This window comes from Haliaeetus leucocephalus, unplaced genomic scaffold (genome assembly GCF_000737465.1).
Source record: "Haliaeetus leucocephalus isolate CR32 unplaced genomic scaffold, Haliaeetus_leucocephalus-4.0 Scaffold992, whole genome shotgun sequence".
NCBI classification, from domain to species: domain Eukaryota; kingdom Metazoa; phylum Chordata; class Aves; order Accipitriformes; family Accipitridae; genus Haliaeetus; species Haliaeetus leucocephalus.
In genome coordinates this window covers 2,818,183-2,845,886 of record NW_010973428.1, presented here as the reverse complement: position 1 = coordinate 2,845,886, position 27,704 = coordinate 2,818,183, and the positions used below count along the sequence as shown (strand labels likewise).

Sequence of the window (27,704 nt, the reverse complement as noted above, 5' to 3'; positions counted from 1 at the left end):
ATACTTCCCTATTCAACTACGTATTTTAATGTATGTATAACATATGCAGTTAAAAATTCTAATGCAGATCAGACGAGCAATAAATGTTGTAGTAATCCAACTGATGTTCGTTATGAGTTTCTCACATGTGGATTTTACAAGTAACAGGAAACTGAGCAAATCTGGGATTAAAGGGTGTTTGAACCTCCAAATTTTGTGACAGGTAAATTCAGGGAGGGCTCACAAAATCATTCTGGGAAAGCATCTGCTCCAATCAACTGCATCATCCAAACAAGGAACGTGAGGCAGCCCAAAGGGCTGCTTGTTCTCATGCAACAGTAACTCCAGCAGATGGAACTCTGTCCCAAGGCCAAGGAATAAAAGTTTTAGTACCTACACATTGCAGAAATAAATGTCTACTGAGCTGCCAAACTTTTCCTCTGGTATACTCTTTATTTGGCTTGACAGCCTGACCCAGTTCCTTGGAAAGACTAATATGACCGTGTACTGACTGAAGACAATAAATACTAACCAGTCAAATCTGAGCAGATATGGAAGAACTATTTTAATTTGCACGCAACTAAGATGCAACTCTTAAAAGTATTTCTTCTCTGTTTTTTGCATATAACCACATTACATAATCCAAAATCATGCCAAGAGAGATGTACTATACGATTTTACTTTCGAAAAAGAATAGCCTGGTACTATTGTGTAGAATCTATCTACTAAATTAAAACCAACAGGCAGCTTGTACACTTGCTTGCATCATGACATTTCGACTATTTGCACACAAGTCAATAGCACAAATACCACTATAGTTACAAAACAAAAGCAAAGAAAAAAGAAATCTTTCCTTCACTGAAAATTTTAGCCAAAAGACCATGCTTTCAAACTCAATTTAAAATCTCATTTCTTAGAACAAGACAAAGTTCAGGAGGGAATAACTAAGATCCATGGCTGGCACACATAAATAAGTAAAAAACCATCTGTAGCAGAAGCTCTCAAGGAGAAAATCTGTAACAACTGACAAACTGGTATTAGCACTCTTCAATATACCAGCCAGGCATAAATGGAGTCCTAAGTCACAAACTAAAAACAGATAAAACTCCTTGTAAACCCACACAAATTTAAGAAACTGGGATTTACATGGAAAGCAGTGGAAAAAACAGAATATGCTGAGACATGGTTTTCATATGTAGGTTAAAAAAACAGTTGGTATATATTTTTAAGATATTGGAAATAGAACAAATCCGTGTTGGGAAAAAGTACTACCAAGAGTGTAATAAACCAGTTGGAGAGCTCTAAATTAAAAAATGTATAAAAATTATAAAAAACACAAATACATAAAACACATAACGTGAATAATATAATACTTATAATAAATACATACATTTTCTTGTATTTACTTCTCAGTATTCACTTTTTCAAAGAAAAAATAATGAAGTGATAATGAAAGCCCAAACAATTTCCCATTCTTTTTACTGCACCTACGTATGCAAAAGGACTAGTCTGCATCTAAGTCATCATTCTCTTAATTACATTTCTTACCCTATGCAGTTTAAAAAGAAAAAAACAAAACTTTTTTACATCTCTATTTTTATTTCTTGACATTTTATTTATCTGTAACATCTGGTAGAAGCTGTACCATGAGCCTGACTGTTCTCAATGAAGAACAAAATTCTTAGACCTACTTATGGTAACAGCTACAGTATGTGCAGGTATGATGATAGCTGCATCTTAAAGCAGCTGTCAGCTAGGTACCACCGGGAGGCTGGGAAACTCCCCAGCATAGGATGTGGGGTAAAGAGACAGATACTTCTTTCCTCCAATTCTTTTTTAAAAATTGACACTTAAGAATGCAGTTCACCAATAACTTAAACACATGTTTAGGTGCATACATTCATCCTCATTCAACAAAGCTTTAAAAAGCATCTCACGTCCCTTGATAGAGGCATGAGATAGCATAGCACAAAAATTAGGTTATTAAAGGTATAACAACTGTATTTATGGCTGTCACTGCCACATCAGTGATGTATGCACTGTGTAACATTGTGAAGATTACCCTTCTGGGACCACTTGCAACAGGGGCATTTCATAGCAATTTCTCACCAAGAGGAGAGATGGATTATAAATTGTGCGCGTATTTTAGTTTAGTCCAATGAAATCCAGCTGTAATTTCAAGAGGAACTAACTTACCTCAGAATGTAATGGAATTTAACAAATTAAGTTGCAAAAGGGTAGCAGAACACATAAGCCAGCTATCTGAGCAACTGTTAAGAGCGAGACCTAGAGGAAAGCACATTGCCCAGCTGCTAGATATCAAAGACTACCCTGACCAGATAGCTATTCTTGTCAAGGCAAAGAGTAATCTCTGAACTCCACAGCTGGAAGCAACATTCTGCATGCGAAACAGCCAGATTCAACCACTCTTGCTGTTTTCTTTCATCTTCCCACAGAACAATCCCATATTGATAACAGCGAAGCGTCATGCTTGGTACATTGATAAGCATGTCAAGATCAAACCACTGACTTACTTATGCCAGTTTGTCACTTATAAAACACTGAGGCTGCTTAATGTTTAGGAACGTACCTGTCTTTGGATGTCAATAGTAATTAGATTTTCAGATGACTTACCTGGCAGACAAGTCTTAACAGGCACTATTGCAGATAAGCTTTATTGTGCCTGGAAAAAACATTTCAGTCTAGGGTGAACTATCATTCAGCCAATAATTTCTGATGTCTTGCCTATAATATTCTGAGTCCTTTCAGGGAAACAAAATTCTAGTTATCTGGAAGATGAAGGGGCTAACCTTTGCTGCCATCGTTTTGTATAGGAAGGCTACAAAAAACCCAGTTCCCAAAATAAGGAGCTGTGCCAGGCAAGTGTAGTGCCACAGAACAAAAAAAATCGATTATACTTTCATTGAGGCCAGGAAGTAAGATTACTTGCAATGAGAAAATTTTCAGAACTGCTGATTTGATATTTGTACATTACCTTAGAAAAGCTGCTTTTAAGGTTTTACTGTGGAATATAGGAGTTGTGAAGTGGAAACAGTTTGGAGAAAGAAAACTGATGCAGTAACTATTTCCATCTGAAATTCAAAGGACCCATTGGTATAGAAAGCCACATTAATATAACACAAATAACACTACTGAGAGAATTTCCATTCCCAAAAAGCTAAAAATAAATCATGTAGGTACTTATGTAAGAGTATTCCAGAACTAGATGCTAATAAAAATCTTACAAAATTTTTACACATCTCTGTATAAAATTGTACATTAAAAATCCTATTTCTCAATTTTGTCAGAGAAAGACTATTTAAAGGTAAAAAAGTAACTACATTAACTTTGCATTTCTACTACTTAGAGACAGTAATGTTTTCAGTTCCTTACCCCACCCATCTCTAAATCCCAAAAGAAAGAAAAAAAGACATGACCGAAGTCATTATTATGAATTTTTGCATTTCTAGGATCAAGAAAACTAAATTATAAGCTAGGATGAATGCTACATGGCATTACAGATTAGGATGCAATAACTACCTGGTGTAAATGGCTCTATTCTGAAATTATGAAGCAATTCTCACCTTATGAAAGTATCACGAAACTCATCAAAACGGAGAACTGTCCCCTTGCAAATTTAATTTTAAAAACAGATTCCTTAAGCCATTCTCCAAATTATTTTAAATTTAAGTAGAAGTAGCTGAGCTTCTGAGAAATCCCTTCATACCCTAGACTGAACTGCTTACCTGAAGACAATTGAAAGGTCTTCCCTCCATCTGTGACTAAGCTCCAGTTCTAAATGCCAGCTTTATTAATCAGGGAAGCATTTTTTTTCTAATTATTGCTAGTATTCTTGGTATAAATGTATTAATACACATTAACAGAAAGAAAGAGAAGCTAAGTTTTATTAATGCAGTTGGATGAGTACATGTATTTGTACTCTGCTTTGGAAAACCGGCCACAAAAGTAACGTTTTAACATCAACAGCCTTTGAATTTGGTTAAAAAGGTAGAGTAGGTGCACTCTTCCTATTCACGCTACCTGTACTGTAATATAATGGATTCTAAGGAACAATTCATTGGCCTTTGGTATCTTCTTTTTATTTATTTTTTTTAATTTCACAGACCCAGCTCTATGCTATTTTTCAGGCATTATTCCATTTAAACATATAAGCTATTCTACTAACTTACTGCAAAGAATTTTGCAATTCTTGACTATTATATTGCATTGAATGAGTTCAATACTTAGAGATGTTTAGTAACAAATTAGTACAGCAACCATACTGCATTATTACAAATAGTAATAATAAATAACACTGGATTCTTTATGTGAAATCAATTCTTTATTCCTGACCTAATTCAGATAAGATTAGTTAAAAATGGATTGCATGTAGGTACTGATTATGGAAGTCAAACAGGCATATAAGAAGTCCGTTCATATAATGGGTCATTTCTTTTTACAGAAATGGAGCTAGCAGAGTATACTTACAGCAGGACCCAGGAAAAATTCCAGCTCCCGTATTCAACTTCCAAATTAATGGGGGTCAGTGCTGGACCTCTAATTTTACGCATCACCTAAATTATATGCCATCCCTTTTATTCCACTCTACCTTAAACTGCCCCAATTTCCTTCTTGTACCTCCTATACACTTGCCTTCCCTTCACTCACTTTAATCAAGAATGTCATCTTATTCTCCTTATTATCCCATAGTGGATTCACCTCATTCCTCCCATATTTCATGGAAAGATGGGGCTTTTGCCTTAGGTTACCTTATTTTGCACTTAATATTGCTTTTAAACTATATTCTTTTTGCAGCAGTAACAGAAAACTTCATTATAATACAAGCTGTCCCTAGTCCCAGGGACAGTGGGGATTCCTGCCATTTCCAGAATATATTTTTCTGTATGACAGTCGTTACTTGTAAATGAAATGGCTCACAGTTACATTATGTGAACACGTTTAACAAGAACTGAGAATTTCTCACAGATATCAAATCTGCTGTTTCAGACAAAGCCTGGAAGTCATCAGAAATATACCATCCTGTTCTAGGGACAGTACAATACCCCATACCAGATGTAATCTGTATTTGACTAATGCAACAGGAAGGGTATCTTATTCTGTGGACTGGCAGCATTATCTATTTTGACACACCTTAGACCTCCATTTCTGAATTTTCTGTACACTACAGGCATTAACAAAGAACATTTCTATTCCATGACCATGATATAAACTAAAGATGAGGTTTGAGAGAACTTTATAAGGAAAAAGAAAAAAAAGTGAATTTAAGAAAAATACATCTCAAACATGTTCAGATTGTTTGGGTTACGTTGGCTAAAGAGGCAAGTAAACAATCAGTATCACTGTATTTTTAGTGATGTCTAATAAAGGAAACACCGTAGACCTCCAGATCCTGAGGGTTAGAACAATCATGTGAGTATGGGCAAAACCGGGCCTATGTCATACCACAAAAACAGTATAAAAGAAAATCAGAAAAAGACCTCTGAAAAGAGAAGACAAAATGTGAAAAACAGTGGCAGAATATAAGAAACATTAGAACTGGCTGAAAAACAACAAAAACTTTCTTCAGAATGTAGCCTGGCATGCCAATTTATCAATCAAATCCTAACATTAGGTTATGGAATTAATGAAAATAAACAAACATAACTCATGGTTTCTTCTGATCATAATGAAATGAAAACACTACTTAACAGAATTTGAATTCTGCTACAGGATACACATTGGATGAAAAAGAGGGGGAAAACAGAGGTAATAAGCCCAACTACTAGAGCAAAAGACAGTCAACTCAATTTTTTGCTAAGAAAAGAACCCACAGAACCTTGTAACTTTATTGGAAATCAGCTCTAGTTACATTCTGGTCTGCCTTTGTTTTTCTGAGCATACAGACCTTTCACCACTGTCATTTAAATTACATAACAATTATCCTGTTAATTTATTTGTAACTGAGTTACAATTCTTAAGAATGTAAACAACTATCAGATTAAAAAAAAAAGTGGTACTGTGTTGTAAAATTAACTTTTGTTAGCTATTGCAGGCAAACCTCACACCAGTTTTGGATGGAAACTGTCAATTCTGGTTTGTTGGGGTTTTTTTTCAGCTACACACCAATTTTTAAATATCCCAGTAAACAGTAATTACTCAGCAGAATGAAACACGACATCCTTTCAACCACATTTTCACGAAGCAAGAAAATCTTGGACATGAAAGTAAAGATCATGCACCTTTAAAAATATTAAACTGCATTACTAGAATATTAAATATTCTTTACTATGGTATAGCAATGGTAAAGTGAGTCCCTTTCCTCTGACAAGTTCTCACCCTTATAGAGAGAGAGAGTGTGTGTGTGCATGTGCAAGTATACAAGTACAGAAATTATATTTAATATTCCAGCTTTTTACAAAACAAAAGTGAAGTTCAAGTTCTCTAAGAGGTGGATACTTCTACCCATTTCTACAGAATCCAAACACTACTCACATAAAAATCAGCAGCACTAGCAAAGTCCCTGATGACTTCGAAAGAGAAAGGCAGGAAGACAGGCCCTACTAAACATATGAAAAAGAAATCTTGGCAGAATATCTAGGTGACAGAAGACTATGAAAAAATTTAGACCTCAAATAATGCAAACCCAATTCCTTAGGACAGTCAGTAAATTGGTACTCACAGGTATACAATACTCCACCATTGGGTAATGCAATTTATGCCCCTTTGCTGTACGGCCAGAAAAGAAACAGCTCTGACAGACGTCATAGTTGAAATGTTTTAAGCTCCGGTACCTATGGCGACATTAAACAAAGCGATTAGAGCTTCCTAAGTTTAGTTCTAATATTTACTTGTCATTAAGCCTCACACGGCAAATTACTCTCTGAAATGGTGTCATCTGCTTTTCAGCAGCAGCAACACAAGGACATAACGAGTTTGTTGGGATTAGCTCAGAAAGCACCTTGAAGCGCAGCGGCGTGTGCGACCAGGACACGGCACGGCCAACACTCTTCAGCTGCAGACCCGGGGGCACCGCTGCCACTCCAGCAGCTCCACAGGACACGGGAAACCCACATAGTCCACTCACGACCTTCCTACACTACACAGGTCACCTCACTGAGTATTTAAAAGAAATTCCTGCCTTCTATAGCCATATAGAGAGCCAGTGTCAAGCATCTGTTGTCCAAGTTGCTTTGAAGCAAAAAATCTTACAGGCATCAGCTTCATAGATGAACAGTTTATAATTTTAAAGTTCAAACTGACTTAAAACTATACTGCTTTAGTTCTACTTTTCCTCTCTTTATTATTCAGATGGTATCTCAGAAAAAACATTTATAAACCAGACTGGTTCACTTTTATATGTTTTTACATTTACCAGTTAGCTTAAATGTTTGTACATCATTTTGATGCTCAGAAATTCTAAACATGTTTCAGAAAATAAAACTTGAGAAGTCATGAATTATAAAAATAATATAAAATTAAGCTTAAAAATTACACTGATTTATTTACCTTTTTTTTTAAGAGCATGTATATGTATAAACAAGGTAACAAACTTATACAGTATCCCTTGTATTAAATGCAGCCACCAGGAGCATGATATTCTTTTTGTTTTTAACTAAAGATGACTAACGCAACAATTCAATTCCAGATTCCACCCAGTGTTTTTTATAGTATGGTTGTTCTGACTGGAGAGGTTATATCGTTTGTATGAAACTAAAATGAGAAAACTGAACCAAACTGAATAGCTACTGAATACTTAAAGTTTAAATTAAATTGCTTCCTGAAAGCAGTTTTCAGTACCATTCCACATTTTTCCCCTGCTGAGTTTTATGTTTTGTTTTGCAAGAGAATACGTGTCTATAAACATAAAGGTTCACTTTTAAGGATGCTGATGCAACTGTTTATAATCTTTACTCAGAGTCTGTCTGTTGAATGGCCACATCTACCTTCTGCTAAGATGCTAGATGCATTTGCTGTTGCAGATCTCTAACCTTATTGTAGAAATTATTTAGAATGAGCCATTCCTTTGTCTTCCTTTCTCTTCTTTTCTATCTCTATGACCTCCTTCTCCACACAAAATATTTCAATACAGACGACATTCATCAGCCACAATTTAGGCATCTAAAAGATATCTGAGCTGAACCTTTGTCACCCTATGCTCCCTCAAGCATTAATTAAGAAAAATAGGAACATTTGGAGGAATTTCATCTCCTCTTAAGACAGGCAACAAAGTTTGATCAGATTAATTACTTTTGGAAGTACTCACATAACTATATTTATAGTAAAAGAGGAGGGTTGCTAGCTCAATCTTATAAGACTGACTAAAGTCAGCATGCCTAAAGCTAGATGAGATGAACCTGACCTTAGGATTCATATTATTATCCTTTAAAACAACAGAAAGAAGGAGAAACAGAAAGCATGGGGACCAAAAATTACTCATCTGCCTAGATACTGAAAGAAAAGTCTTAGAATCACTTACAAGAAAGACTGCTTTGTATCATTCCTAAATAATACATTTGACTTCATGACCACAGCAGAGGAAAAAGCCAGTTATGTTTAGCTCTAGTCCCTACTTTTTTTTTTTTTTTTGTATCATTTTATACACTGGAGCAATCCATTCACAAATCAATGTTACTTGTAACAGTACTCACTAAGGGTACTAACTATTTGGTGCCCCATGATGCTAATTCATAGTAAAATCACACAGTTTAGGAGGATAACATGGAGAATACCCCTGGTGTCGTTTTTTCTCTTAGAATCACAGCTTCCTTTAAACAGACAAAAGTTAGATTACGTTTGATGCTTTAGACAGGAACTGCGCAAGTCTCATCACAGTAACATATCAATGTTTGTGCTAAGCAGGGAAAGATTGCTGTTGAAATGTGTTTAATATTGCCTGACATGAGTTAGTTTCCCAAGCCTTAGGCAGGAGAGCAGCCAGCTAGCCCACATTTTTTCTTACTGATCAGGTCCTTTTGGTCTTGTGCATACAGAACACAGGGGGTGCGTTTGTATTTCATATGCTACCTATTGGATCCATTGGTGCCAAAACACCTGATGACAGCCCACCCTGCAGACCTGTCAGTCACAGGGCCATTGGGTGTCTAACAGCAGCACTGCAGGAGCCAGAAATGCACTGGCTCAGGCCACACCATGGCCTCGCCATGGGTGGCAAATCCCATCTTCAAGCAGGAAAGCGGTGGAAAAATAAGCAGAAAGAATTGTACTTGTTGGAAGACTTAAAGTGTGGATATTTGCAGAGAAATCTTGCACCCAACTCCCCTTCTCTTACCTAAAGCCAACAATTGGACACTCTTTACAGATGTTGCACTTGGCCTGATGTTTTGCTGTTTCTGAAGCTGCCACGCGGTGTAGAACTGGTAGCCACACCATAGACTGTGGCTCTAAGCGCATCCAATCTATAAATTGCTTTACAGTTATTTCTGGCTTATTGTGGTTCTGTAGAGAGGAAAAAAACAACCCACATCCAAATAAGAAAAAAAACAAACCAACACACACACACAAGCAGATTGTCCCTTAGAATACAATTAAAAAACCCAACAACCTGTGTCAATCCTTTCCATGCCAGGTTAATGTACGACCAATTACAGGATACCAAAAATAACCTTGATTAAAATGCAAATGAAGAAAACAAGTTAGTAAGAATACACAGGACTAAACAGCTGTGATACAGTAGACAGATGGTAACAAAGATGGAGTCCATAGTAAAACCATCATTGCACTGAAAGGACTTGAGAAAGAAGTAAGGGAGCATGAAGGGGAAGCATATTCTGCAGTTCAGACATGCTAAAGACATGGCTGTCTTTTGAGTTAAGATCGATGCCAGGCCACTAAAAGTCAGTAGTACTTGCATGTGTCTACTAATTGCCATGAGACTCATACAATTTTTTTTATTGTATCCTGAGCCCATGGTATTCTTTCAAGTTAGCACATTAAACAAACACACAAATAAACAGGTAAATAAATAAATAATGAGAGAGAAATAATCTGCCACTTATGGGCAATCACTGCAAGAATACAGCAGAGCTAATGTATTAGCATAATTGTTTTAAGAAACAAACACGTTTCCCCATTCTCTTTAAGTTGTAACCTCCAGAGGAGCCTAGCTGCAAAGGTATTATATTCATCAACCTTGTCAGCAATAAGAACAGAGGTCATCTTTCTGAGCTCACTGGAAGTGACAGAACATAACTTAAAATGAAAGTTATCCTTAAATGGTAACACATGACGAGAAGCAACACTAGGCTTCTTAATCTATTCATAGTCCAAGTCATTTTTTGCCAGTAACAGGGAGCAGCATGAAAAAAAGAGAATAACATGCTTTTCCCACCAGCAAAGTACTTGTTTTCACTAGGCTGAGATAACTGCCACGCAGCTGCACACTCTCTCTGTGCTCTCTTAACAACCATGAACTGAACTTGAGCTATTCATGTGACATGAGGGATGCAACCTCATCATCAGTATAATCACAGTATCATATCAAGTATTTAAATGCTACCTTGCCAGTAGCCCTCACCCATAATTGAACAGCAAGGGAGATGGGGCAGATCCTTGAGGGACATAAAGATCATTCCTCTGTGACAGAAAATGTCTACCACTAACAAATGAATAATTTATTTCAGTATGGCTTGAACCACTCGAGGCCAGTGATAGGTATGTCAAACACCATCCCTTATTGTCTGAAGCAGCACTGTTAAAACCTCAGGGGAAGTTTTACATGGTTAATTGGTCAAACCAGCTTCCATAATTATCTACCAAGTTATTCATGATCTGGACAAACACTCTTCCAACTCCAATCATCTGAGAGTCCAGAAATGAATCTAATGATTCTGAAAAATGCTAGCACAAGTGAATTTTTCAAAGCACTGGATGAAAATGTAGAAATGTCTATGAAAGAATGGCAAAAGAAAAATGCACTAAAAGTTCACTATAATATTTAATGTTCAATTCAATAAAATTAGAAATATTAAAGTCAGTAGTTTTATATATGCCATAGTGAATTTTTAACCCATATACAATTTCTGACAATGCTCAAAGCAGCCAGTTTAACAGAAATAATACACTCAAGCAGTATAGTTATCACTAGCAAACAGTCAGAGCCTTAGGCATCCTTGACAAAGTCTGAGTTAGGCTGTGTTCCATTACAACATCGTCTTTTTAATTCTCATCTTCTTTAAACAGACAGACGCTCCTTGCAGCCTCATTAACCCCCTGCATGTAGTGTGGAGCTGAACAGCAGGCTGTAAGACAGCTTTATTCCATGTTCTGATCTGCTGCATAAAGGCTTACAATATATAAATGACTACACTTGAAGTTTTGTGCAACTGCAAGCTCTTTTGTCAGTAAAATAATGCTAAATAATTTCCTGATGCACAAGGTCAAAAATTACTATCAACATCATTCTCCTGTTCTGTTGAGAACTGTTCCAGCAGGGAAAAGCATGTTGTTCTCACAATATCAGGTTGCTTTGAACGATGCAAAGCAGAATAATTGGCTGCTACAAAAATTTTTAACAGCTTTTAGAGAAGCCAATATTGTCAAACCCACAAAGATTTATATATTCTTTTTGCTAAATGTAATTTGTTTGATCCTCTCCTAAACCATAAACCATCTTTTACAGCTGCATTTTCACAATAACTTCCCACATTTAGTTGCAGAAGCATATTCATTTCTGTTCAAAAACTCAATGGATGTTTTTAAATTCCTCTCTTCTTTTTACACCATCTTTTTCACATGAAGGTCTTTGTTATCTTACCTGTTGGAAGCAGCTGCGCACGCTGGGTTCAATGTTGCTCCCACCGAAGGCTGCTACTTCCCCAAGCTGCCGCGGGATCTGGATAGCATCATGAAGCAGGAGGCCCAGCTGCCTCTGGTCACACATTTCTGTGGGGCCTGCCACCTCCTTGAAGAGATCTGCAACACCGACAAGAGGCTCTGGCTCATTTCATTTCCGCGTACACCCCCTTTTATTCACTAACCCTGCAGCTCGAGCTTTATAATTTTTGTAATCCAGTCATGGTTACAGATGGCCACTGTCCCATTTACAATAGTTGACCCTCATCTAATCTTGATTACTTTGACTACATTTTCTTGATCTGTAACCATACAAATGAGAAAAGTGAGGCCAAATGAATGAAACTATATGGCTTCTTATGGCATCGCATAATAAAACTGTACATGGCAGCTCCTGTTTTACGTACGAGCAGCTGTGTGACAAAACAAGAGACATCACAAAATCAGACCAGCTTTTTGTTCTAATCCATCATTACCACATTTTCCCCCTAATATTTACTAAGTTTTCTCTGTTATCACTAGGGAAGGATGCTTCCCAGAGAGCACAAGAGCTCTCGATCCCCAGGTGTAAGAAATCAGGAAAGGTAGGCAAGAGACCAGCATGGCTAAGTCGAGACCTGCTGGTCAAACTAAAGGGCAAGAAGGAAACGCACAGGCAGTGAAAGCAGGGACAGGTATCCTGGGGAGAGTATAGGGATGCTGCCCAGTGAGGTAAGGACTGAGTCAGGAAGGCCAAGGCACAGCTGGAGCTGAACTTGGCAAGGGATGCAAAGAATACTAAGAAGGGCTTTTACAGGTATGCCAGCCAGAAAAGGAAGGTCAAAGAAAGCATACCCCCCCATCCCAATAAGCAAGACTGACAAATTGGTAACAACGGACAGGAGAAGGCTGAGGTACTTGACAACTTTTTTGTCTCAGTCTTCACTGACAATCTCTCTTCCCACACCTCTCAAGTGGATGGACTGCAAGACAGGGACTGGGAGAGCAAAGTCCCTCCCACTGTAAGAGATGATCAGGTTTGTGATCACCTGAGGAACCTGAATATACATAAATCTATGGGACCTGACGAAATGCATACCAGAGTCCAGAGGGAACTGGCTGATGTAGTTGCCAATCCACTCCCTATGATATTTGAAAAGTCGTGGCAGTCAGGTAAAGGCCCTGGTGACTGGAGAAAGGGAAAGATTGCACCCACTTTTAAAAAGGGTAGAAAGGAGGTACCAACCTGTCAGCCTCACCTCTGTGCCTGGGAAGATCACAGAACAGATCCTCCTAGAAGCTATGCTAAGGCACATGGAGGACAGGGAGGTGATTAAAGACAGCCAGCATGGCTTCACCAAGGGCAAGTCCTGCCTGACCAACCTAGTGGCCTGCTATGATGGAGCGACTACATCAGCAGTTGATGATGTAGAGAAGAGCTAGGATGTTGTCTTTGTGGACTTCTGTAAGGCCTTTGGCACAGTCCCCCACAACACCCTTCCCTTTAAATTGGAGAGATATGGATTTGATGGGTGGACTGTTCGGTGGATGAGGAATTGGTTGGATGGTCGCATCCAGAGGGTAGCAGTCAACAGCTCAATGTCCATATGTAGACTGGTGACAAGTGGTGTCCCTCAGGGGTTCATATTGGGAGTAGGACTGTTTAATATCTTCATCAATGACATAGTGGGATCGAGTGCACCCTCAGCAAGTTTGCCGACAACATCAAGCTGAGTGGTGCAGTTGACACACCTGAGGGATGGGATGCCATCCAGAGGGACCTGGACAAGCTCGAGAAGTGGGCCCATGTGAACCTCATGAGGTTCAACAAGGCCAAGTGCAAGGTCCTGCACATGGGTCAGCACAAGCCCCAGTATCAGTACAGGCTGGGGGATGAAGGGATTGAGAGCAGCCCTGTCAAGAAGGACTTGGGGGTACTGGTGGATGAAAAGCTGGACATGAGCTGACAACAGGCACTCAGAGCCCAGAAGGCCGACCGTATCCTGGGCTGCAGAAAAAGAAGCGTGACCAGCAGGTTGAGGGATGTGATTCTCCCCCTCCACTCCGCTCTGGTGAGACCTCACCTGCAGTACTGCATCCAGCTCTGGGTCTCTCAGCACAGGAAAGACACGGACCTGTTGGAGTGGGTCCAGAAGAGGCCATAAAAATGATTGGAGGGATGGAACACCTCTCCTGTGAAGACAGGCTGAGAGACATGGGGTTGTTCAGCCTGGAGAAAGAAGGCTCTGGGGAGTCCTTTATAGCAGCATTTCAGTATTTACAGGGGGCTTATAAGAAAGATGGGGACAAACTTTCTAGCAGGGCCTGTTGCAGTAGGACAAGGGGTAATGTATTTAAACTAAAAGAGGGTAGATTCAGACTACACGCGAGGAAGAAATTTTTTACAATGAGGGTGGTGAAACACTGGCACAGGTTGCCCAGAGAGGTGGTAGATGTCCCAGCCCTGGAAACATTCAAGGTCAGGTTGGACGGGGCTCTGAGCAACCTGATCTAACTGAAGATGTCCCTGTTCATTGCAGAGGGGTTGGTCTAGATGACCTTTAAAAGTCCCTGCCAACCCAAACTATTCTATGAAGAAGGAAACAATATTTCAGAAATCCATACCTTATGCAAAAATCTATGCCATCCTTCAATTGGTTGGGGACAGAATCACGTTTGCTCTGAACTGAGACTACAAATTACCACAGGTCACAGCTGGCCATGTGAAATAGCTTAAAGCAAGAGCAGCAGCCAGCAGGACAACTTGAGCTTAACATTAATCACATTTGCTTCCTGGATAAGCATGTCTGCTTCCATGTACTTTCTCTTTACTGATTCCCTTTTCCTAAGGTAGGTGTCAAGCCCTGCAGTATAAGTGGATGTTCTGGGATGACTGTAACAACAGAAAAAATTGACTCTGAAAGGAATCAAGAAAATTGTTCCAGATACAGACACTGGGAAGAAAGATATTGCTTGTACCTACTTAAGAGTCACAGCAAAGCACTGAATTAATAGGCCTGTCTGCAGTACAGATAGTATTTCTTAAGTGCTTTCTTAACACATTTCTTTGATTGGACATTTTTAATTGTTAAAACTTTCAGCTAATATTTTTAACATGTTTCTGCCAACAATCCTTGATTTATGAACTTTATGGCTGTGTACATTAGTATTTAGTCACAAGAATCTCTCCTGAAAATATCTTAAACACTGGGTTTATCTCAGAAATATTTTTAAATTATGTGATTGGTACAAATTACAGAAGAAATGGAAGTGAATTCTTTGAGTTCATTCCAGGTGGCTTTTACATTCTCCATTTGCACTTGGTGGCCAGCTTGGATTAAAGCTCCAAGTAATCTTAAAACAAACAAACAAAAAATCAATTTATACTATTCCCCTACTTTTCATGTTTCCCACCAGAACAACCATTAATAGATTAGAAATAAATGAAATTTAAAAATTCAGTCTGACTGCACTTCTGACTGAGAAACAGACAAGCTTTGTTCAGAAACACTCAAGAGAAACTCTTTTATTACACTGTGTAAATTGTTTTGCCCTTCATTTGGAGCAACTGTCAAGCTTCGTCAGCATGCTTCAGACAGTCTGGTCATACTTCTTTTCTTGGCAAACGAGGTTGAGGCATAAGAAAGGATTTCCACAAAATAGAAATCCAGATGACTGAATTAATTTTTAGAGTTTCTTGTATTTTTCTTGTCCCTTTCTTGCCTAGTCAAACAAATGCTACAGCATCTTGAGCCCTCAGAGGTGAGAACTAATACTGCATGGCTGCAGGCTCATCTTGGCAATCCCAGATCCTGGCTAGCTTCTTCAGCTGTGGTTGGGATAATTTTCCAGTTTCTAAGAGTCAGTTTGAAAAACCTGAGAGGATAAAAAAAAAAAAAGCAAGCCTGTTTTATTCTTTCTGTTTGCATCAGTCTACAGTGGAAACAGGCACTAAAAGAAGAACAATTCATTAACCGCTGTAGCTGGGAAGAAGATGAAGTAACTTCCTAAGCCCTAAAACTTCAGTTGATTGGGGAGCTAGTAAATAGATGAAAAACAATGTGGCAGGAGAGGGACTAGGGAGAGCGATTAGCTAGGGTTGATCCAAGTCAGCAAATACCTTTGAAGAGCTCAAACTCCTCCAAAACACTCCCCTTAAAAAACAAGAAAACTTAACAATGGCAGCTGTGCCATAACCGGTGAGTGTCCAAGTGCAACGGAGTTTGTGGATCTTTTCCCAAAACCCTCTAATGCCTTCAGAAGAAGCTTCTAAACTAAAGCTATGGAAAACCAAAATGTTCGTGCTATCTGGCCTACCTCCTTGAAGTAATCCATGAACTATTTATTCCCTGGCAAAGACTCAAAACTGCAACTTAGCTGGACAACCTGAAAAAAATGTACTTACTGGCTGGTATAGAAGGGGATACTTCAAAATGTTGAAATGTTGAAAAGTTTACTAAAATCCTACCAAAATGGTAGTAAACTAGTTAGTAGTAAAATGTCCACAACACAATTTTTTTGTTGCATTTTTATAAACAGGATGCACATTCTTTTTTCCTCCTTTTTTTTTTTAAACTATCACAGTGTTAGTTTCAAATGGTTTGAAAATTGACATAAACATAACAGTAAAAAAAAAAAATCACATTCCAAGGATGTTGTATATCACTTGAAAACTTAACTGCTTCACAGCTGAGCTTTTTTCAAGTAGCCCTTCTTTTTGACTTCAAATCCTACAGTTTTTATGCTTTAAATGATATGACCCAAAAGCTACAAATCTACACACTAAATAAAACTCTGTGATGTTTGCTCTTTCTGCTACCAGTCTGGGCTTTCTGTATTAAAAATGAGCCCAGGTAAAAGCAAAATGCTCACAAATGTACTCCCAGTTATTACACAGTGCTATGACTTCTCTCCACCTCTAAAACTGAAGAAAAGGGAGGGAAGATAAAATTCCTGCTGTCCCTCAGGAAATCCATACCGCGATGTTGTTTGTCTCCTGATTGCATGTCTAGGCATAAAACGTGCTGTGAATAATCACACATGCAAATTACATTTTTCACTGTTGCAAACACTTGCTGGTATGATTAAAATTTACCTTCCTAGAACATTTAGGACACTAAAATTGAGTGGTTAAAAATGTTTCATTTTTCCCACAGTATTCAGAAGTCCTGTAATAATGTATGAACAACAGGTAGTAAAAAGAAACAGTGTTTTGTTTATTGTGCTCTGAGTATTTTGGAACTAAACTAGTATTACCTTTTGTCATGGGCATCCTTTTTTTTTTTTTCCTTTTCCATTTTTTAAGGCTACTTCTAAACCCATGAACTGAGCAGAGGCACCAGGGTCTAAGCCCAAGCACTGGAATGCTGCTGTTTGTATCATTAAGCTGCTAAAAGTGTATCTGTCATGATTTTGATGAAAGTCAACTAACTCTCACCCCCAAAATAGCCGGGAATGATGTGAGAGTTAGGCAGGGTCTGGGATCATTTCCAATAGGTAGCTCACCTGTGGCCCCCCTGTTCTGGGGAGAAAAGAGAGCACAACATGGATACAGCCAGCCCAGGTCATTGGCCTCACCAACAGAAAAGCAGCCCTGGACTATTTGCCCTACAAGCATAGATGTAACCAGCTCACAGCAACCCAATTACATTTGCAGGTCCATTTTTATTCACAGGAGCACCCAGGCATGTGCTTGAAGTTAAGCATGTCTTTAAACATTTTCAAGAATAGGCATTCTTTAATTGAGGCCTCAATGTTTCTTCTAAAGTAATTGGGACTTTTTAAAATTAAAGATCCATTCTCATCTCAACCCTGAAGTCTAGCATCTTAAAAAGAAGCCTAATTAAAAAGTCACAGTAATTTCTCTGGCAAAACATCCTACCTACACTGGAAATGAACATACAGCTAACAAAATTGTTATTTTTACTGGAAATGAACATAACTAAAGGGAGCTGTTACAAAAAACACCCACCCCCAAACAAACAAACACCCTCCCTCTCCCCCGCAAAGGCTTCACATTAAAGAAAGAAAAAAAAGAACAAAACCTTGAATTGTACTGGTAAACTGAAATTATTGTCCCCTGTCAGTTTACCATATTATTTCATAAACCCAATGTCTCAGCCACCCAGAAATTACGTTTCTTCAAGTTAATCCCTGAAAGGCTGGTCTCTGGGAAGGCTGAGGTAGAAAACACATGAGCAGACAGTCTGGTTAAGAGTTTTACAAAAGGTCGAAGGGTTCATCCAAAAGTTTTTAAATCAAGAAACTTCCTATTTTACTACCAACTACTCCGAGAAAAGTATGCCTCTCTAAGACTACAACATTTAGGGCATGATGTGTGCTCTGCTAAGGGCTCCAACTGCAAATGTACGACAACTGCCACGCTCAGAGGAGCCTGGGATTGATGACACCTCAGAAATGTTTAGAAGAAATATAGCCAAAGGGAGAAGCAAATGTCAGGAGCTGGTCTGAGAAAGGGAAAAATCGGAAGGCAGGTAATTAGTATTAAGCACCCATGTTTGGGGGTACTGTTTTTCCTTCCAAGTGACTGACTTTCTTGAAAATACTTAGCATTTTCGTGATAGCTTTCACTTGAGGATCTGAAAGCTCAATAGATACGACAAAATTTCTCTCAACAGTAGATGATTAGTAGGGTGTGACAAAATCAAAAGAAGCAAGAGAGCTCGTGCCAAAGATCAGTCTGTGACACAGCTGGTGCCAAAGGGCCCCAAAACACTGACTGCAAAGCCACTGCAGACCAACAACCAGTACCTGACACTGTTACTTCCTTCCTTCTTTGGCAAAACTTCTTTCAGACTGAATAATTTTGTTTTGTGACAATTTTACGGTTTGCAAGGGCAATAAAGCTGATGATAAAGGTATCAAAGCCTGGCTTACTGATAAAAACAGGAGTTACAACAATAAAAAAAAGGATACGTTATCTGACTATTAATTCTCTGCTTTGAGAAGCTGAGCCACTATTTCAGATGTATTTCAGGTTGAAGTTAGGATCACTTTGTACAATAGTCTCCTGAGACTTTTTCTGTACTAATTTTTTAGGATAGCAATCTTAAGGAAAAGGCCCACCCTGTTAACATTGATTATGCAAATCTGCAGCCACCATCAGCTGCCATTTTTATTTTACTACTAGACACAAAGCAACAATATAAAAATGAATCCGACCTAGTCATTTCCTTGTTCTGCTTCAGTGCCTGTATTCCCTAACTGTAAGTATACGAATTCATTACTGCTAGCAATTTAATGTGAGTTTAAACCCCCCCAGGCCTGCGGTTTTTTTAAACCATCTTTTGGTAGTGTTATCATTCTGTTATCCACAGCCTGCCTAACTCCTATACTTTTTGAAAGCTTTTTGTTTCACACCAAATGGCAGGTTATCCCCGAATTGTCATTACTGAACAAAGGTATGTCTGCCAAGCTCTTTTAGTTATGGACTAATTCGCAGATATGTCAAGTGACATAAGGAAACTAAAAACCCCAAAGTCTTAGTATGCCCTTCAGATGCAAAAATATGCCCTAATACATAAGATAGCTGTACTTTTGCTTATGTTAATAACCAAGGTTACAAGATTACCTACAAATGCTTCTAAGGAAAGCAGAAATTGTTGAAGAGCTCCAATGGTACATGGCACATACAGTTTCTACACATTTTACATTTGTTTCTGAAAGTGTCAAGGAACTACTGCAAAGAATAGCAATTTTAAGATGATGTGCATGATATATAACTGTCCACTACCTACGATGCTCTTATATAGTGCTTAATCTCTTGTTCTGTATTTGTCCGGGGGTCTTGCCACAAAGTTACTCAATTCTCTTCTGCTCCTGCAATTATTTTTGTGAAGTATTTTTATACTACTTAGTATTTCTCAAGCTTGTGAAATTACTTAAATCAACATAATTTAAACTTTCATTGTATGATTCTGGCAGAAAGCACATATACTGGAAAACTATTTTCAGAGTTCAGATCGTCTTTCTCATAGACCACAAAATACAACTGCTGGATTTTGATGCACTTCCTTGCTTTATCAAACATATCAATCTGTTCCAATCAACACTGACTTACTCGGTTTTTCCCTAAACAAAACATACACACACAAAAGAGAACAGAATCAGTCAAATAGAATACTTCTCTAGCTTCCACACAGCTACATTCTCCCTTGCTTTTGGGGAGTGCAATATTGTGCATTATGATGATGCATATTTGACATCAATACTTTCCACTCAGGATGTAAATCCTACTTTCTCCATTGTCACTGATGATAATGAAAACAACAATTCTATTTTACTTACTCACAAAAAACCTGTCTTGCTACAGGCATGAGAAATGTTTTACTACAAATTTTGCTACAATGTATGTTGTTATTGTACATGACTTAATTATATAAAGTAAGCATTTTATAAAATATATTCTTCCTTACATCTGTACTTCTCTTCCAGAAGGCCCTTAGAAAGAGACATCAAGCCAATTTTCAGGGACTGCACTCGAATTTTTCCAGTTCGGCCACTGAAATGATAAAGATAAGACGATTTAAAACAATTTAATTTTATTTCATTCCAACTCAAGTCTATTAAAAAACGCAAAGACATTGGTGAGTTCTACTACAAATACACTTGAAATCTCAAAACAAATTAACACTACAAATCACATTAAGAATGTTTCCCTTACAAAAGCTCAGCTCGCCTTCTAAGTGGTTTACATGTCAAAATAGTTCGTATTACTCCAAAAGGGCAGACATTTAGCTCTGTAAAGCTCTCAACATGATTTAATAATGTGATATACACAGAAAAAATACACGAGCACACAGCAGGAAAGCCTATTACTCAGTGTGAAACATAAGGACTGCAAAATAAAACCAAGCTTTCATACCACAGTAATTAATTCATTTTTTTCACTTCATTTTTTCCTTTTATATTTAAAATGCTCTGATATACATGTGTACCAGGACATAAACAGCCAACCACATGCAGTAATTAAATCATATGGAGTTGTCGTTCTTTTTAAGCAATGTGACTTCAGGCTTACAAAAAAAAAAAAAAAAGCGCAAACCCAAAAAACCCACACATTAAACCTTAAGCAACTTGAGAATGGATAAGTAGGTTCCAAAGCAAGTGATTTTAAACCTGCAAGACAAACACTGTTCAAAAAGATACTGAAGCAATAAACCCTGGGTACAGGGAAAAGGATGATTTTAAAGTTCAAAACATGAGTGCAGAAACATACTCTTAAAAGATCTGATGATTTCTTCTTTCAAAGACCAAAAAACATGACACAATTTGTCTTCAGATGAGACATGGTAAAAAAATCATGAGAATAGTAGTTAAACTGTATATATTACACACAACCCCCTGCATTTAAGGTTAGCTGGGTCCTTCACCAGCAAGTAAGGTAATACTAGAATTAATATCACCCCAAACGTTACTTTGGTTCCTTCTGTCATGCAGAAGTGATATATCCTTTAATTACTTCTGGAGTGGTTATTAGATATCTCTTTCTGTCCTATCCATTCAACATATGGTCTGCTGTCTGATTTACTTCACAAATGTTGTGCTGAATACAAAATTATTAATTTACTCCTGGGCTCTCAGTAAATTAGTTAAGCACCTTACAAATATTAATGCATTTGTCTTCACAACCATCACCTAATCTAGTGAGGCTGGACAGCATTATCTTCTCCATTCCACAAGCTGGAACAGAGGTACAGAGAAATTATTGGCAAATTAATCAAAAACACCCATTACTTTTACTGCCTAGTTTGAAAATCAGGACTCAATTTTCCAGAATGTTATAAAAGTGCCACCTATTTTATACATTCAACCTTAGCTTCAAATTACCTCTTTCAATCACAGACACTACATCATTCTGGCATACCTTAATGTGTAAATGGCTCATTTTGCAACCTTGATAAAGTTCTTTCCCCATTCCTTCCTGTGTAGGGTTGTCTGTGTTCTAACTTTGTGTTCGACGGAAAAACAAAGCTGACCATTCATTTGGGTTTGATATAACTCAGGACTGACTACAGCATTTTTTTATTAAAGGCATAAACTCAGAAAAACTTTGCAGTTAAAAGGTCAGGGCACATATGTGGAGGCTTCAAACTTCTCCAGATTTCAGCAGATTGCTACAGGGACTGTGAAGAACTTCCTTTGCACAAAAAGCATTTTCTCAATAAATTATAAAAATAATTACAAAGACTGCAACATTACATTTTCCTAAAGAACAACATATTTCCTCCTAGCCTTTTTCTTGGAAACAGCTAAATATTAGCACTGAAATTATATATACAGTAAAAAAACCCACACCAAACCCAGCCCCCACACCTCCCCCACCCCCACCGGCAAACCTATAGACTTTGTAGCATTGAGACTTCCAATTCAATGGTTTAAGTTTGCCCAGCTTAGAGTCACAAAACCACTGAGGTTGGGAGGGACCTCTGGAGATCATCTAGACCAATGCCCCTGTTAAGTCAGGTAGAGCAGGTTTTCCTGGATCATATCCAGTTGGGTTTTGAATACCTTCAAGGATGGAAACTGCACAGCTTCTGTGGGCAACCCGTGCCACTGTTTGATCACTCTCACATTAAAAAAATCTTTTTCATATACATTTAAGCAGAATTTCCTGTGTTTCAGTTTGTGCCCACTGCCTCTTGTTCTGTCACTGGGCACCAGTGAGAAGAGCCTGGCTCCATCTTCTCTACTGCTCCCATCAGGTATTTATGCACATCGATAAGATCCCCCTGAAACTTCTCTTCTCCAGGTTGAAAAGTCCCAGCTCTCTCAGCACCTCCCGATACATCAGATACTCCAAGTCCTTAATCATCTTCACAGTACTTCACTGGAATCACTCCAGTTTGTCCATGTGTCTCTTGTCCTGGGGAGCCCAGAACTGGACCCAGCACTCCAGATGTGTCTCACCAGTGCTGAGTAGAGGGGCAAGATTACCTCCCTCGACCTGCTGGGAAAGCTCTTCCTAATTGCAGCCTGGGAGACTGTTGGCCTACTTTGCCACAAGTGCACGTTGATGGCTCATGTTCAACTTGGTGTCCACCAGCACTCCCAGGGCCTTTCCTCCAAAGCTGCTTTCCAGCCAGTCACCCCCCAACCTGTACTGGTATATGGGGTTATTCCTCTTTAGGGAGAGGACTTGGTATTTCCCTTCATCGAACTTCATGAGATTCCTGTTGTCCCCTTTCTCCAGCCTGTCAAGCTGTCTCTGAATGGCAGCACAGCCACCTAATTGTGCTGTGTGTACAAACATCTGAAAAGCAAGGCCTTGCAGTGGGAAGGTTCAGGAAACTTTTTTATGCTTGAATTCATACAAAATTTATGGATCAAGTATTTAGAATTAAGTGCCAGCACACTATTCAGATTCACTAGAGCAATACAAGCACGCTTGTCATTACAAAATCAATTGATAAGACTACTTTAAGCAGCTCAGATTTTTTTCACTCTGATCCTGAAGGGAAGTCTGAACCATTATACCTCTATTAACTGGTTTAGAGCAAAGTTGTCCATTCTCCATCAATACAACAGTGAAAGGCAGTATAAAAATGGCACATTATTGACCTCTGACCTAGCTTGAAGTGAAAAATGGCAAAACCATTATAGCTGCTTGTCAGAAGTGCCTTTCTTGTTTACTAAAGTCCATTTGTCCCTCTGGATGTATCTGAGCCTTCTTTTCCCAGGCTATACAAAGTCTAAGGATTCATTGCCCTTATAGTGTGATGCTGACCTCCTTCTTCCCCAAATGAACTGGAATTCTATTGTTTTAGTGGGGAAGGGGAGAGGAAAGAGAGATGAGGGGAAAGAGAAAAATAAAGAAATCCTTGGTTTTGTAGGTGATTCTGTTGTCTCTACATAGGCACCAGGCAGGCTCTGGCCTATATGCCTCAGGTATGATCCAGTCAGGAGGTAGCACAGAACCCGGAAGTAATTCAACTTTTAAACCTGCCGAAATAGGTGTTAAAAAAAAGGTACACATCATTTCCAGGCATGGTAGAAGAGTGCATTGAAAGCATATACTACAGAGAGGACTAGTTTAGTGGGGAACCAGCTAACTAGGTCATTTGATCAAGGGCATGGGAGGGTAGGTACCACACTGCACGGGTAGCAGGGTTGGGTTGGGATCAGAGCACATACAACTTTGTCGCATAGTTTGGACTCTCCGTCCCAGCAGAGAGCAACCATTCAGCTGTTTCAGAGATCCAACACAGCTGCAGAAAATATCAAATGGCTACATTATATAAAAACTGGTGTTTGTCACTACTGTACAATAACATAAGCAAATGAGTGGAAAAAAAGGGTAAGCTAGAAACTGCTGTAGTATCAGAAGAGAAAGGAAGAACACTTTTATCCTGTATCTTACTACAGGAGATACTGGAACTACAGGATGTGGAAGAGGCGGGGGGGTGAAAGAGGTAACACACAGATAACGGGCAATAAACATGAGCCATGCCTCGTCACTTCCCTTGTTAATCCTATGACAACTGAACTCCAAACAAACAAAACAACTACAATCCCAACCTCACTACATCAGGCACAAGCTGTATGGAGCACTTGGGAATCATATAATACAGTTTAGCACTACTCAGCCACAGGAACAGCTCAGCTATAAAACATAGTGTGCTAAATCCTAAAACTAACATTTTCATTTCTGCTCAAACACCTAAGAAATTCAACGATAGACATTAAGGCAGGGTTAAAATGATCTGAAGGTATGTCTTTCCAGGAAAATGAGTTTAGCAAAAACTTTCCATAATCATGCAACTGTCACATGCAAACTTTATTCCTTTCTCTAAGTAACATCCTAACACAGAGTTAGGGCCCAAAACTTTTTTGACAGGCAAACACAGTCTACTCCATAGTCGAAACAGAGGCTTTTGACACCTGTAAATTATAAATGTACTAATCAGGACATAATTAATATTAGAATGTTGAATATAAGCATACAAAACTATTGTTTATCAACAATGGTATGCAAGCATTCTGTAGCATTGCGATGTCATAGCCAGACATAACATATAAGCATTTTACCTAAGTGAACAATGCGAATGCCAAAGGAGCACACAGTGATGGGCACAGCTGCACACAGGAGTTAGCCAGACAGATAACAAAAAGCTGCCAGACAGAGGACAAGATTAAGTATAAGAGATTGCAAACAGGAATACACAATAAGGATGACTGACAGATCAACAGAAAACACGATAAGCAATATTAAGGCCAGAGGAACCCTCTGTCCCCTGGGGATGGGGGCAATAGCATAAAAAACATCAGGGACTAGCAAGGAAATTGGAGAAGAAAGAAGATGAGCCCACTTCAGTTCAGAGTTGTCAAAGAGCTCTCAAGCCTAGTCAACATTGACACTGTGACTAAGGACTACCAACAACCGCAGCTATCAGTTATCTACATAACCCAGCGACAGAAGGCAGCCTGTTAGATCTCTGAAGGTCCCCACAGATGCCTCCCCTTGATCAACCCACCCCAGAGGAGTCAGACAAAGGAGCTCATTTTCCTGCCCTACACAGGGCCATATCCTTCCTACAGCGCTTCCTACTACTATCACAGCCTGCTAACCTGCTCCTGCAGAGTCCTCTACGAATCAAGACAGCTATCATCAACACAGGGAATGCCATTGGACCGCGTGCAGAAAATTTCCATCAGCTACCGTCAAAACCAGGGCATAAAGTTAAGGCTGACTGAGCAGGTCTCTCATCCTTCTCCTTCCTCAGAAGTTCAGATTTTGCTCTAACTAACAGGCTGGTAAGGCCTGGGATATTAACTCAGCTTGGTGTTAGAAATTGCCAGATGTATGAGTGCAACAATAAATAACAAAGTTGTAATTCTTCAGAGGAAGACTAGGCCATAGAGAATATTTGATCATATGGAAAATGTTAGCGTAAGTCCCATAGATACCCTTCCTAGGCTAATGCACCAAAGTAATCCAATTTAAAAGAAGGCATTATCAAAAGGATCCTAACATCAAAAAAACCAAGAAAGTTGAAATACAAGAAGTCAGATAAACATTGCAAGACATTAAAAACAGCACAGGTAAAAGTTTCTTTATGGGTAATTCTGATTGAAATAATGAGTCATTGCCCACAATTAGTACATGTATTCTATACAATGTATGACAGACTTTAAAATATCTGAAACAACTCATTTCAAGGGGTGTTAAGCTATTCCATTAGTACTAAAAGCTACCAGTCCATTTCATATAAATGACGTTTGGAGTTTTTAGCAAATTTGACAGTATATAGTCCAGAACAATAACCACTGGCTATTGCTTTTGGATGATTTAAACACAGGCCTGGCCAAATGATTTCATAGAGCAAACAATTTCCTTCACAGCTCTCATTGTAATTTATTAAAAAAAACAAAACAAAACCCTCTGGACTAACCAAAACAAGGAACTTTAAGTTTGGAAAAGGTTTACAGGGCAGATGTTGCTGCCTGGAATAACCTTTGAGTCCTTGAAGAAGTAAAAGTCACTGAGAAAATTTAATGTTTCTCTCCTCTACTCAGCTTGAAGAATGAATCATTCCTGATGTGTCAGAAAATACCAGAACACAACAGACCTTTTTCTAAAGATAAATTGGTTCTTTTTAAGGGCCAAAGACATCTGTAGGTAAGTCTGAAGAACTACTCAGTTTGCCATCAATCTGTGAACCGGTAATTAAATCTCAGGTTAATAGTATGTGACTAACAGATGCTTTTTGTAGGCAGTTTAATGATTTGAAGCATTGTATATGTATAACACCAATGAAATAAACAATGGAAATGCCAAGACACAAATTAGCTCTTTCCTAAAGGCCAATTTGAAAACCAAAAACCAGCTTAAAATTGGTGCCTGTTCTTTCAGCATTTTTTTCTTCCTGGAGTGGATTTGAAAGGGGAGCAAGGAAACATACTGTAAAAGGTAGTTTTATCTCAGAAAACCTTCATCCTCTATTTTTCAAAGTTTGACTAAAGATTAAAGTCTCTCATCAGCTTGAAGAATTATCTACACCAAAGCTTTCAACATAATAATCAAGGGGAAATGGGAGCAACAGGAAATGTTATTGAAAGAAAGGTTTGTTGCTTACTATGTGCATTTAAATATGAACAGATTAAATAACTGACTTTTAATTGATGTTAGAAACCAAAGGTAAGCTGAAGAAAATATAATGGAATTGTGATCAATCTGAAAATAACCCAAACAACTAGTAATTACAAAAAAATTCTCTGACATTATTAAGTCTCTTATTCTAAATAACCAATAACATTTAATTCAAGCAACGCACTTGATCTACTGCTCTATTTGCAAGTGATGTGTTTATTCATCCACAATACAGAGCTCTACAGCACAAAAATAATTGCAGGAAGAAGCCCCAGTCATTATTTGATGGGCTCTCCAATTTTCCAGCAGTAATGATGAGGAGCCCAGCTAACAGAAATGTCACAATATTAAACAGCAATATTTGAATGCCAAAGCATAATAGGCAGTCAGCACATAAATGATAAATGGTTGTATTTACTCTGTTCCATCCTTCCCTCTTCCCTACCACAATATTTAAAATAAAAATAAAAAAAAATAAAATATCCACAAAGTATAGGACTATTGATGTGTAATCTCGGGGGGGGACGGGACGGGGGACACGGGGGGGACACAAAAAGCTATGAACTGTTAGAATTTGGCATTGATTAAGCGACTGAACATGGTGAAGATAATGCATACATCAACAAGTAACGGCTCTCTTTTGCAAAACCAGGTATAAGAGTTCTATTATTATTCAAGAAATACTTTTGCTCTTTTCAATCTTCAAATGGGGAGAAAGGAAAGAAATTTGGTAACCAACTTCAGGCAGCTTAGAAATTTTCATTTGTAATTCCATGTATAACTCTGAACTAAAGCATATATTCAGTTAGACACCCTGAAGCAACCA

At 38.4% G+C, this 27,704-nt stretch overlaps 1 protein-coding gene across 3 annotated transcripts in view; it reads right to left on the bottom strand.

The window, feature by feature from the left end:
- The window catches only part of UTRN (utrophin), a 387,621-nt gene that overhangs the window by 29,837 nt on the left and 330,080 nt on the right, over positions 1–27,704 (bottom strand). For all 3 annotated transcript variants that reach the window (XM_010584498.1, XM_010584499.1, XM_010584501.1), the window contains exons 62-65: positions 20,205–20,290; positions 11,753–11,910; positions 9,269–9,435; positions 6,659–6,770 (exon numbers count right to left, since the gene is read on the bottom strand). In XM_010584498.1, coding sequence (XP_010582800.1) covers positions 6,659–6,770; positions 9,269–9,435; positions 11,753–11,910; positions 20,205–20,290 — 523 coding nt within the window. The remainder of the gene's footprint in view (positions 1–6,658; positions 6,771–9,268; positions 9,436–11,752; positions 11,911–20,204; positions 20,291–27,704) is intronic.